Raw genomic sequence first — 12,995 nt, forward strand, 5'->3', positions numbered from 1 at the left:
AAAAATATAAAATAATACGCGTTCAGAAACATATACAATTATGACACAATGTAGATGCAATAATATTCAGTTGCAATATAAATTATTAATTCTTTCATGCACGCACGCATACACACACACACACACACACACACACACACACACACACACATTTACAAAATTGTTCAAAATCGATTTAAACATCTAAACATCCATAACTCTTGCGCTCATAACTAGATTTTAAATCTTACAATACCTCCTAAGAATCCGCTGTAATAACGAATTCGCGATAATTGTCTCGGTCGTAAGCGGAACCCAGCGGAAAATAAAAAAGGCGCGAGGGAAGCGGCGACGTTAACTATACCGCGATCGCGGTGCCGGACGGATCGATCGCTCGAGGGAGATGCTTTTTATCCTAAACTAACTAACGGGCGAGAGGAGCATCTTCGGACGTCTTCGTCCGGCACACCGCTATCGATTGTTCTGCGTCGGCCTTCGTTGCCGTGGTGTCGTAACGGGGTGCACCAATGCGCGCGGTGCGACCTACGGCACCGCAAACACACCCTAAATACGGAGAAACACCGTCGGCAGGACGGGCCGGATATTGTATGGTGCAACACCGCAACAGCCGTAGGAACCACTTGTACCCCCGGCACCTTGGACCGATCCGCCTCGCCGAACAGACGATTATCCTCCAACGATCAACCGCGATGCGCGGAATATACTCGGCTCTGGGAGAACGGGCGAGATGCATCAGCTCGTTCTCGTCTATCATCCTCTTAGAGGGATCAAAGCTCAGGGGCATAAACTAGATCAGGTTGGTCGATAGCTGGAGACGAAGACAATGATCGGGCAGCTTGTGTATTTTATGAGCGTCTAAAGAGGAATGAAGTGCGTCTTGTGTGATTGAACAAAATTTTTATATTTAATTTATAAATGTTATTTTGATCTGTAATTAGAGATACACTTTATATTTTCATCAAGTGTGTGATTTTAATTAAAAATCGCAGATCGCTATATGTCAGTTCGCATTTTTTCTTAAACTTCAACGAGTCAAATTAAAGAATTTTTACTCTTAAATGAAATACATTTTTTTATATATTTTAATTATAATTCTATAAAGTTTTAATATTTAATAATTTTAGGGAGAAGATATAAATGTCGTGATGCATATGTATCATTATTATACAAAAAATTAATATATATATATATATATATATCATTTCTAATTAATCGTGATTAAATTGTAATAAACTTTTTACATATACATACTATATTATGATCTAATGATTTTCTGTTTTTCTCTATTTTCTTCAATTCACCTCCGCGGCATTACTGGCTAAACTTTCTGTGAAATGTCATTCTTACGATGTCATTCTTACTTTTTCCTTTCGATTTCCATTACTGGCTTCCAACTTCCTTCAATGAAATTTATTTCGCAGAATCCGTCATCTCAATCGACGATATATTTATTTTCAATCGATTTGTTATTAATCAACTTTTACCATTTTAATAAACTTTAATTCAACTTAAGGGAAATATTTCACGATACGGACTAAACAGAATAAACTTTTAAAGGATGACATAATCTAACTTATTTGAATAATTTTTTTTATAATAACATGTCTAGATGCAATAGGAATTATTTTCTCGAGCAATCCAAGATTCCAAATGTACGCATTCGGAAAAACATGAAATATTTTACAAGCACGAAAATATTAATGTTTGAAGGGAATTCCACGTATCTGCATCATCCAATTTGTATTACGAGTATTGCTTGGATATTACCTTTGCTTGGACATCACAAGTAAAACTATCTGCGTGTTTTAATTTAAATATATTCTCTTTCTCTCACGGGTGAAATTACAGTTTCCGTGTTTCCACTTCAACTGTGCTGCAATACAATGTAAAATGCTCATCTCTAATAAATTTACGGAAAAACGCTTGTTCCAGAACACCTGATGTTAATTTTTATGTTTTTGTATCTTTTCCAGTAGAATACACTCCTTGAATAAATTACGCGTTTATGAAAATGAGCATTATATAACAGAAATTTACATTTGCATTTAGACGAATACAACTTTCAAACAAATATTAAAAATATAATATTGTACATCTATAATTATATTTAAATATAATCAAAGGTAGTAAACCTGCAATCGTCATTCGAACTGCTCATTAAAAATTTTCTATATATTATCGTTCTATCGTTCTAATTAAATATAACTACATAAAACTAACAATAAATAAGTAGACAAATATGTATAAATATCAAAGCTAATCTATTGATACATAAATAATTAGCAATTTATCTCATTAATATCTCACCTACTTAAGACCATGGCATTTTAGAATTGTTGCGGACTGCATTTATTTTACACAGCTATGAGCGATTATGAACTTTGAGAATGGCATATATAACTAAGAGATTCCAGCCGGTTGAGAGACTCTTTCACTCGTATATATTCTCGCACGCTACAAAATTCGCGGGGTATTCGCGTTTCGCTCACCGATTTTATTTCATTACCGTGAGAACTCGTGAGCTCGCATAACTTACAACTATCTGGCGCGCTCATGGAAGAACGACGATAAACTGTCTGAGAAGAGAACACCGCATTTTCTCCACCCATTACGTTGTCCCGAAACGCGGAATCCCGACCGCCACCGTGTCGCGTCTCCGCCTCGTTTATCAGAAAGTTACGTTGTCTGCAAGTCGACGTCGCATCGTCGCGCTCGCTGCAAGAGCGACGAGAGAACTCGTACGAACGATTCCGCTGCTTGTGACTTCGATTTTCGTTTTGTTGCGATAACGCGCGAGACGCGTGGTTGCGCCAAACCACAAAACGGCACCCGCGGTAGTATGCGAGCGTTGGCGAGGGGAACTTCAACCTTGAGCCCGAATATTGTGCAAAACGGATGTGAGCGCGACGGTGTGAGCGACGAAGTCTGGTTCGCGTTCGCGAGGTAAAATCGAATTTCGTTAAGCTCAACTTAATTCAATCGACGGGCAGTCTACGAGTAGATCGAATCATGCTCGAGATTAGTGTTATCTCCACTCCTGGACTCGCAAGTCTCTCCCTGAACTACTGACGGAGTTAGGATTTCAAAACGAAGGGATGTATTCCACATCGATACAATGTGCATTTCATTACAATAGCGGTGAATATCGCCGAAATAGATATTATTAGAAAATAGATATTATTAGACAACGTCATTTAGTTAAATTTAAATTTAAATAATACATAGGTATACGCCGAGTACATGTTAACTAACAAACTACAAACGCGAAACATGGCGTTTCCTCGGCAAGCAGGAGCTTGGTTGCTAAAGTCTTTTTAATATGAAATAAATTCAATTAATTATATTACCAACTACGTGCCGCTTTGGTTTAGCAGACTTTCAATGTAGTGGTTCTATAATAATTCGATGATCAATATTATTGATATCGATTAAAATCCCTTTTAATGCCATGTTTCGCGTTGTAGTTTATTAAATTTAAATAATGTTGAATAATAATAATTTCATTTGTAAAACGTTATTCTGAAAACTAAGTAATTTATACGAGACAAAATTGCTGAGAAAAGATAAAAATACAAAGAAAATGAGATTGATCGTAAACATTTTTTTCTTGGAGCTTGGAAAATCCCAAAATGCAATATATTGCAAAGACTAAATAGTTATCTTATCTAAGAGGTTGTTCTTTTTCTTAACTAAAATTTACGCTAATCGCGATAAGAACGTGTCTGATAGCGGTGAATATCATCTGAAAAGGTGGTCGCGGCAATGGAAGATTGTAAATCTCGAGCGAAAAGGAGGAGAAGGAGAAAGAATAAAGAGAAAGAGCAAACCATACGAGAAAATCACGAACGGAGAAAAACAAATAGTTGAGAGCAAAAATGGAAAAGAATGGGGAAAAAGGAAGAAGAGCGCGGCGTGGACGAAAAACACAAAACCGAGACCGAGAGACAGGAGGAAGAAATGGCGGGGCTGGTTCACGAAAGTGAATAAAAAAAGAAAAAACGAAACGAAGAGTGAGTGGAGAGCTGCGAATGCTTGACTGCATAGAGAGTAGTTACTCGACGCGGCACGATGTCGCCCCATTAATGGTCACCCGACGTAAGAATTTATTTCTCGAATACCTCCACTGTAGTTTTTAAAACAACAGTAACTGTGCGGAATAACGAAACTAACAAACGTGAAAGCTAGCATAAGTATTCGGAGCACAGAGATCCATTAAAAGTATCTCCACTTTGCGCGATAAAACAACGCGACAAATCAAGTCTGTATAATTAATAATTGGGTCATCCCGCTCTCCTTTTGCGCGCTCCTTTTTGTAATAATTATCCTTTTGTAACTGTAACGTTCACATATTAATTTAGATGTAGCTGATATTTACACTTTCATTCCACGGTCGCGCTACAGAATATACATTAAATGACAGCATTTCCGAGCACGTTGCCGAAATAAAGCCGTCCAAATTATTCACGATCGCATGTTGAAATTCATGCGACATCAACAAATTCCATTCGACAGCGATGATCATAACACGAAGTTATCTGTGACAAGTCAATCTCTTCGGACGTGTCGCTTTGTCGAAAAGCAGACAATAACTCCCACGCTAATGATCGCCGACAGCAAAATGAGTGGTATCTACAACCACGATTGTGCGTGTTGTAACGAGCGATCAGTCACGTTTCGCGAAACCGCGAGAGAACGATCCGTTCGTCATCATGCAGAGGAGGAAAACCTATATAACTGTGGCGGGGATGGTATTGTTGATGTAATTAGCATCTCGTTATTATACAAGGAAAACTTGCTTTGACATGTGACGGACACCGACATACCGACATTATTCACGTTACATCGACTAACAAAAAGCGATTTTGTACACAAATCATGTTGAAGTGTATATAGAATTAAAAATTATCATTTCCGCAACAACGAGAGAGAGAGAGAAAGAGAGAATAGTTTCAAAACTTTGATAGGTCCTTTTTTTCAAAGTCCTGTCACGTGGTAGTAATAATTGTCACGCGAATAATAATAAATAATGTGCTTATAATAATAATTAAATGCGCTTGTAAAATTGAAAAATATTCAAAAATTAGCTCTTGTGCAATCTCAATAAAAGATGACTTAAAACTGTAAATGTCGCTGCATTATATTAATTCATATTTATCGTTAACACTTTACATTAATTACGAAAAACAGATATGCTTATTTAAATGTCGCCCATAAAATATTTTATTAATGAAACTGCAGGCGTGATTATTAAATAATTTCTTCCTTAAAATAAAATGAAATAGATGTTTCGTATGCATTATATGTGACAAATATATGTCAAATATAACATTCATGCATTTGATAAATATAAATATAAATATAAAAGATAAATTTATAGCTGGCTTAGGAAGCATAATAAAAAAAAATCGAAAATTGCGGTTTAATTTATGATTTCATATCGTAAGCCGATTTATCAACAAATTTTGTATTTTATATTTTATAAAATTTTACATTGAAATGTTATACATACACATTAAAACTATAGTTTTAAAATCGAAATGTAACGAAAAACTACAACTGTAAACAAAAAATAGTAGCGGTATAGTAATAATAAATATCATCAATTATTCTTTAATACAAAATAGCACAATTTTTTCAGATTCTCTTACAAAAAGAATTCCAAAATGTGTTTTTGTTAAACAGTAATAATTAAAAAAATTTGTCTTTAAAAAATTATTTACATTGACTACATTGACTAAAATTCAAACAACGAATGCAATTTTTTTATAAAAATACATTTTTTTTTATTGAACTATGAATATGCAAAATATCATCAAATTAAAATTCTCGTATTTTTTCATTATATAAATACAATACGGAGTTGAATTGTTAAACTATATGTAATTCACACTAAGTGTCATCCGACATTAATCACTATTATATAAAAGATAGTTATCGGATAAAATATCCTTTTCTTCCACTTTGTTCTTGAGTTTACTATGAGTTTAAATTATTACATCGTTCAAATATATTCCATAAGCAGCTTACATATTGCCGGACTGCACGCAATTAATTTAGAGATGCAAGCTTTAGCCTAGTTTTCAAAATGCCCCTAATCTGCTGTAAAATCCAACTAGAACATTTAATTATATAATTGGCTTACATTAGAAGTATATACATTTTACATGTAGCTTATATTACTCACATACGTGTGCGTACCTCAACTAAATTACACTGCTAAAGACAATAATCCCGGTCCTAAGTCTCATGGTAGTTTTTCCCTTTCTAAAATATATTCAACCGCAAAACGTTATATTTTGATCATATCTATGCTACTATCACCGTAATCGCATTAGCAAAAGTAATATCGTGAGGAACGAAAAAGAAAGAAAAATCGGAATAAAAAAAAAATCGGATTCTTTGGTTCTGAAACCGAGTATTTTTCGTCTCGAAAAAGCTGAGATTGAAATCGATATAGTTTCAATTTTCGATATGGATTCAATTCTCGACGCTGTAGAGAAAGAAAATCTATTTTGTACTATTAAAGAAAAAAAAAACACATATATCAGATAGAGTAAAAACTTGAGATATACTATAAGCTTGTCTAACTTTTCTAGAAGCGTTCAAAAACTTTTAATGCGTAATGACCTTGATATTTATATTAACAAAATTTATAAATCAATATATTAATAACTCATAAAATAAAAAATATCTTTTCATTATTTTTCCTAAAACAAAAAGCACAATTTTATATACCATTTCTTCTAATTACTACTATTCTCTTTATCTTTCATAAGATTATTCTTCACATAAAATTATCATTCTGTGTTCCTGCAATCCGAATCATTTGTCGAATTCTTATATCCGCTTTAATCTCTGTGGAAAAACAGGAGAGACCGACGTCTCTCGCGCGTCGAAAACGCGCAGAATCGACGTCGGTCAACCGCATCAATCCGACCAATAAACACGATGGGACCAAAAGTCCTTTCACGAGCACACCGGAAAAGAACGAATGGCATGTCGGAGAGAGTGAAAGAGAAAGAGGAAGAGAACGAAGGGGGTGTCGGCCGCCAAATGAAACGCGAACGCAGCCTTAACGATCCGAGCTCGAGGACGACTATGCGGCAACTATATAGTGCGCACGTGCAACTATAACAGACTAATCGCGGTGTACCTGGTACACGAGCACCACAAAGGTTATCGACAGCTCGATTTCGAGGGGGGGGGAGAGGGGGGGGCGGGAAGGGCTTTCACCTGTGCGTTTCATCTGGCCATGGTCCAGCGTAATTCGGTGGCGTTTGATCCGATGCTCTCATTGATTCTGAGGAGAGATAATGAAGGAATGCCATGTTTCTCACAGTTACATTGTGATTTTTATCGGACGCGATTTAACCTCTCTCCCGCGCGATCAATTTCACGTTCAAATACAATTGCCCGTGAATAAATCGTGAATAAATAAAAGGAAATATCACCACTCGGTCACGTTCAACGTAAACGCGTGTTACTTCGGCAATCCGAACGAGCGATCATAAATTTACATAAATCTACATGCAACATCGTATGTATGTATTATCGTATGTATTAAATATAAATTTCGTTACGTCTCATTAGAATTTATTACGCTGCGTGATAAAAGTTTCGAATCAATTATTATATTTCAAGAATTATTTAATTTGCTCAAAACAAGATAAACTCACACTTTGATATATTACAATATATGTATATATATATATATATATATATATATTTCTCTTTCCTTTTTTGGTTCTTATTTCTAAATTTTGTTTTACATAACAGAACTTATGTTACGCCACAAGATCTTTCGTGTTGGATACGTTAAGTTTCAACATTGCAAACAATAATTGCTAACTGTTAAGCTAATAGCTGGATATAACAATTGCGCAATTGTAATCACGTATACCGGCTTATCGACCATCATAATTACAGACGACAGAACTTCACGGAGCGTAATTACCACGCTTCTTATCGCTTCTTGCCGTTTCTTACCTCTGCTCGTGAGAGTGTCGCCGCAGCAAGTGTCCAGAAGAGCCTGGGTTCCTGGCTTCGAAATGATTTATACTCGCTGGCAACAGAGAAAAGAATTACGAGCATTCCTTCGGTAATCTTCACCGGGAAACGCACACCGCGACGCGACTAAGCGCACGTACACAGAGACAATTAAGCAAACCGTCGTAAAAAAGACTTTGACGATTGAAAACCAACAGGGACGAACCTGCTCGGGCCAGAAAACTCGCGAAAAGTCCTCCGTTTAATTTCGAAATGTCGCACGACGTTTCTCGAGTGAGATTAACTGTCGCGTTAATCTGTTGGTTTTGTATCCCACGCGTGCAAAACTCGTACACGCCGAAACAAACGAGCGCAATCACGGCTGTTCTTTCATAAGTTACGATGGCATTATTCTCAAGGGCAATTAAATCCCAGGCGTTCGTTTCCCGAAACGCTTAATACACATTAATTAGATATTAAATTAGCCGGTAAAGCAAAATCTCGCTGCGGAAAGAATCGAGCATCTGATTATATTTTGGGAGTAGATTTTTATTAATTACCTCTCGTCTTCTGATCGTTTGGCAATTAAAATGGATAATAAAATATGATCGAAAATATGATTATACGCTGAACGTGATGCTGATTGATATCATTAAACTTTTTGTTTGGACGAGCGATACGACACATCGCAAAATAATATTATCGGAATTTCCATTATGACGTGAATAAAATGGCGTAACTTGTTTGGCGTAATTTATATTTCAACGTGCGTTATTAGTACCGATATTACTATAAAATTATAATTAAGTAATAAATGTTTATTGATACATGTCAGGAAATATATGTCACAGTTGCTCAGAATCAAAATAATAAATATGTTTAATAACTAAATTAGACATAAAAAACATATCTATGATTATGAAATAAAATATATATTTGCATGTATTCAATACTTAAATACTTACATTGTCTAATATTTGTTATCATTTAGTTCTTAAAATAGAATAAAATTTAAATAATATAAAATAAACTTTGTTGCTCGAAGTAAGATCGAGTTTGAAAGAAATCTGTATAATTTAAAGAAAGATACCTTTTACGCGAATTTGCCACGAGTGATTTGAGAAAGTAATCATTCTTTAATAGTGATTTACCCCAGCGAATACTAATTGAGTACGTGACTCAGATTAATGAGGGAATTAATTACGCCCCTTCAATCGGCCACGTCTACTATCGTCCCGATGATTTTCGCGTTACCTCACGCAATCTAATACCCTCGTGGGTAATCGACGACGCCATCGATTTACCAACGAAATCCTAGCAGCCGTCGTCTCACGACGACCATCGTCGCGTTTCTCATTAGCTCACATTAATTATTTCGTCGCACGATATACGTGTTATCAAGGAAAATCACTGCAATCTCAGTTAGACACGCAAATCTGGCGAACTTGGTAATTGAACATTCAAATGAAATAAACATATTAGCACATACTCCATAATTCTATATAAATACTTAATTTGATAATGATGTTATGCACTATACGCGATTGCATTAAGGAAGTTGCACTCCAACTTCAAGTTAGAATCAAAAGTTAATGAACTGTTGCTCGACATAGTTGGCAACTGTTTCGTGTGACCATATTACTAAATAAATTATATCTTTTATTAACAACAGATCTAATATAAATATAATTGTTTATAATATGATTGTAATTTAAAACGCAATCAACGTAATAAATGTATCCATTTCTGTAACTTGTAATATTTGTCACAATATTAATAATATAATAATAATTATAAGAGTAATATAATAATGTGTCGTTTCTTCCTCATTTGTACTTAAAACATTTGTTTTTGTTTTGTTTTGTTCACGGATTTTCATTTATTTTATATTTGTAAGACCTGGTAATAAATATAATTCTTTATGTAATTTTTATTCTCAAAAAAATATTAAAACTTCCAAAAAAAACTTAATATTTTTCTTAAAATATTCAATTAGTGTTTATTCAATAACTCTCAGGCAATGTCCTCATTAAACGACATTCGTAGTTTCGAGTGTAAGCCCCTCGTCATAATGTGTACTTAACATTTCAAGCTTTTGCTTGTGTCAAGTTCCTAATTAATGTCGATGCGAACAAATCAATGAAACTCTGATAATCGCAAGGTTGAATTTATTTAGCGCAAAACAGTAAGCACTGATTGCACTGTACGTAAATGTGCGTGCACATTTTCCTAATGCGACAATGCTCCGTACTCGCCGATAATGAATTATACTTCGTGAAATACTTTATTTAAAAAAATATTATGTTATGAATATAATCACATAAACACATATAATTTCAAAGATTCATGCCGTTCTTTTATTTTTATAAAGTTAGCCAATTTATCTTCTTTTTCCATTTTCTTGCAGTGATGCCACAATCAATAAATAATTAATTATAATATTGTTCACAGAAAGATGAAATACAATAATTTTATAAATATACATTTTATATTTACTATAATTATTTACAAACACGACAGTCATGTAATTTAAAGAAAAATAGCGTTGTCTTCATATTATGTTCCAATTTAATCTCTTCATTTGTAGAAAACATTATATTATACAGTATTTAATTAATTATTCAATAATAAAATTTAGTTTTTAATATTTCTAACATCCATTATTAATTTAAAGTAGACAGTTTCCAGTATGACCAGAGATACTGTCAGAACGTTTATTATTAGTTATAAAACTGTTAAAATGTTGAGACATAAAGGAAAGTTCAACATTCTAGTTTCGTTCATGTTTGCTTTACAATAGTGTCATTTGAATAACCTTAATGCAAAAATAAATATTAGTCATTAATATTTTCTAATCTTCTATTATTTCTTGTTCTTCATAAAATTGTATAAATACAAAATTTTGATTAAATATATTTTAATTAAGAATAAAAAATCTACGTAAATTTCATGTTTAGCTTACAAAAAATAAATCAATATATTTTACTCATAAATCCTCAATGGAGAAAGTATAATAAGAGGTCAAACACTCAAATAAATAATATTTCTCACGTTACAAAATTTTTAGAATATTCCGAAATCTTTAATGTACATAAAATTACCTTTGAGAAGATTTTAAATTTTCTCGAATGTTTTCAATATTTACACATCTCTGCACACACACTTCTTTATCTTTTTATTAAAAGAGATCGAAATTCAGGCAACGCTTCGAAGTATACGCGAGAAAAAGCTTAAGAAAGTCCGAACGGGCGCTTTCCACATAGGAAATTTTAAAAATGATTAATACGCTCGAGACGAAAGCTCAGCGAGAAAGCTCAACGAAGGTTCATGAATAATTGCATAGAAATTTCAGAAATATATCTAGAACTTTGTAAACTGCTTTTTTTCCAGAGAAATATTAAAATATTACAAAATGTAAATCCACATTAATTTATTTGTATGTAGAATATTCAAAAAATGCAGGATAATCGCAGATTAAATAAACATCAATAAATTTTATATTATATTGTAGAATTCTAATAATTATTATATATACTTTACTTATACAATTATTATATAATTATTATAAATTTTAACAAAATATATAATTTTAAAATCAAAATATTTGAATTGCGATACATAAGCCGATTGCATTTATCCCTTGAATTTATGAAATTTTATTTTAAAGAAATAAACCTTGTTAATATTAACAGATATTTGAAACAACAATCGAAATATATAATATAATATAAGATGTAAAGCTTATATTTTATTTAATCCAAAACGCGAAGTATTGCAATAATGCTCCCAATTATTAGCACAATTTTCAAACTGATGCTCTCAATTATTAGAATAATTTTTCCAAATCAATCGATTGATTACTTTACATCTATTTTCAAACTCGTTCTTTCATTCGCTAATTTCAATTGGTTTCCTCGAATTCCTAATAAAATTCAAAAACTAGCAACAGCGCTATGATGAAATGGCGAAACACCAATAGCTTAATTAACAACATGGCTGCGATATGTAATCGGTGCTAAAAAAAAACTATTCTTTACTGGAAATCTGCATTTAACTCGCTATGTCGTGCGTTCAAGAACTCGCCATTACGAATCGTTGGTGGAATTTCGAGTTTAAGCGAATAGTTTGCTGTCTACGAGCATTTATTTACGCGCGCATTGTTGCAGAAACTGTGTAATTATGGTTCTAAAACTGAAACTTAAACCAAGTACGAAGTGGCTTTAGCTTTAAAACCAATTAGAAAACGAACAAATTATTGTGGATGAATAAGGAATTATTTTGATCCTATTTAAAGATACATTATATAACTTTGAAAAGACATGATTTTTTTATTTCTATGAAAGTTATTCGTGATCTAATTAACACGACGAAATAAGAAAATGTATCCGATGTTGGATGTAACACAAATTGTGATAATGCATCTTTTCATATTTGACTAATCACGTTGGCAGAACTCGTTAAGAGTCTGACAGCATAACGAGTCTTCTCTTTTAAAAAGGCAATTATAAGTAAATCGTAATTATTTGCACAAAGAACCTATGACGCTCTGGAATCGGTTTTTAACAGCACAAAGTACGATGAACAGATAAGAACAAAGAATAAAAGAACTTTCCGCGGAAAAGAGCTTTATGTAAAGTGATGAAAAACTCAATTTCGAAGATTAGTCCTTCCGCGAATGTGCATCCCTTAATGCAAAATTGCTTCTAAGAAATTACATGTCAAGCATCGCAGGTAGAGAAAAACTGTGAATCAACAAAATAAAGAGAAAACTATTCGTACAATGTTAAAACGGCGTTATGTATTATTTAGATGTACAATATAAAAGATAATATATAATATGAAACTTTATAAAAATAGAGTTGTTAATTATACTAACTTCAATTCATCATAAAAAAGTTCTTTAAACATTGGTGTATAAAAAGTAAATTTGAAAGATAAATCGCAAATTTACAAAATTTCTTTGTTGTTAATTATATATGTCATATATTTGATATAAACTTTCATTTTAT

At 33.1% G+C, this 12,995-nt stretch overlaps 1 protein-coding gene across 3 annotated transcripts in view; it reads right to left on the bottom strand.

Annotated features, from left to right (window-relative positions):
* The window catches only part of LOC105424479 (dipeptidyl peptidase 4 omega), a 301,174-nt gene that overhangs the window by 245,288 nt on the left and 42,891 nt on the right, over window positions 1–12,995 (bottom strand). The window contains exon 1 of one of the 3 annotated variants that reach the window (XM_089073115.1): window positions 7,987–8,106. The exons of the other annotated variants lie outside the window; for them this stretch is intronic. Coding sequence (XP_088929241.1) covers window positions 7,987–8,091 — 105 coding nt within the window. The 5' untranslated portion in view covers window positions 8,092–8,106. Of the gene's footprint in view, window positions 1–7,986; window positions 8,107–12,995 lie in introns of those variants that run through there. 3 annotated transcript variants of the gene reach the window in all.

This window comes from Pogonomyrmex barbatus, unplaced genomic scaffold (genome assembly GCF_055798465.1).
Source record: "Pogonomyrmex barbatus isolate J1 unplaced genomic scaffold, ASM5579846v1 scaffold14, whole genome shotgun sequence".
NCBI lineage: Eukaryota > Metazoa > Arthropoda > Insecta > Hymenoptera > Formicidae > Pogonomyrmex > Pogonomyrmex barbatus.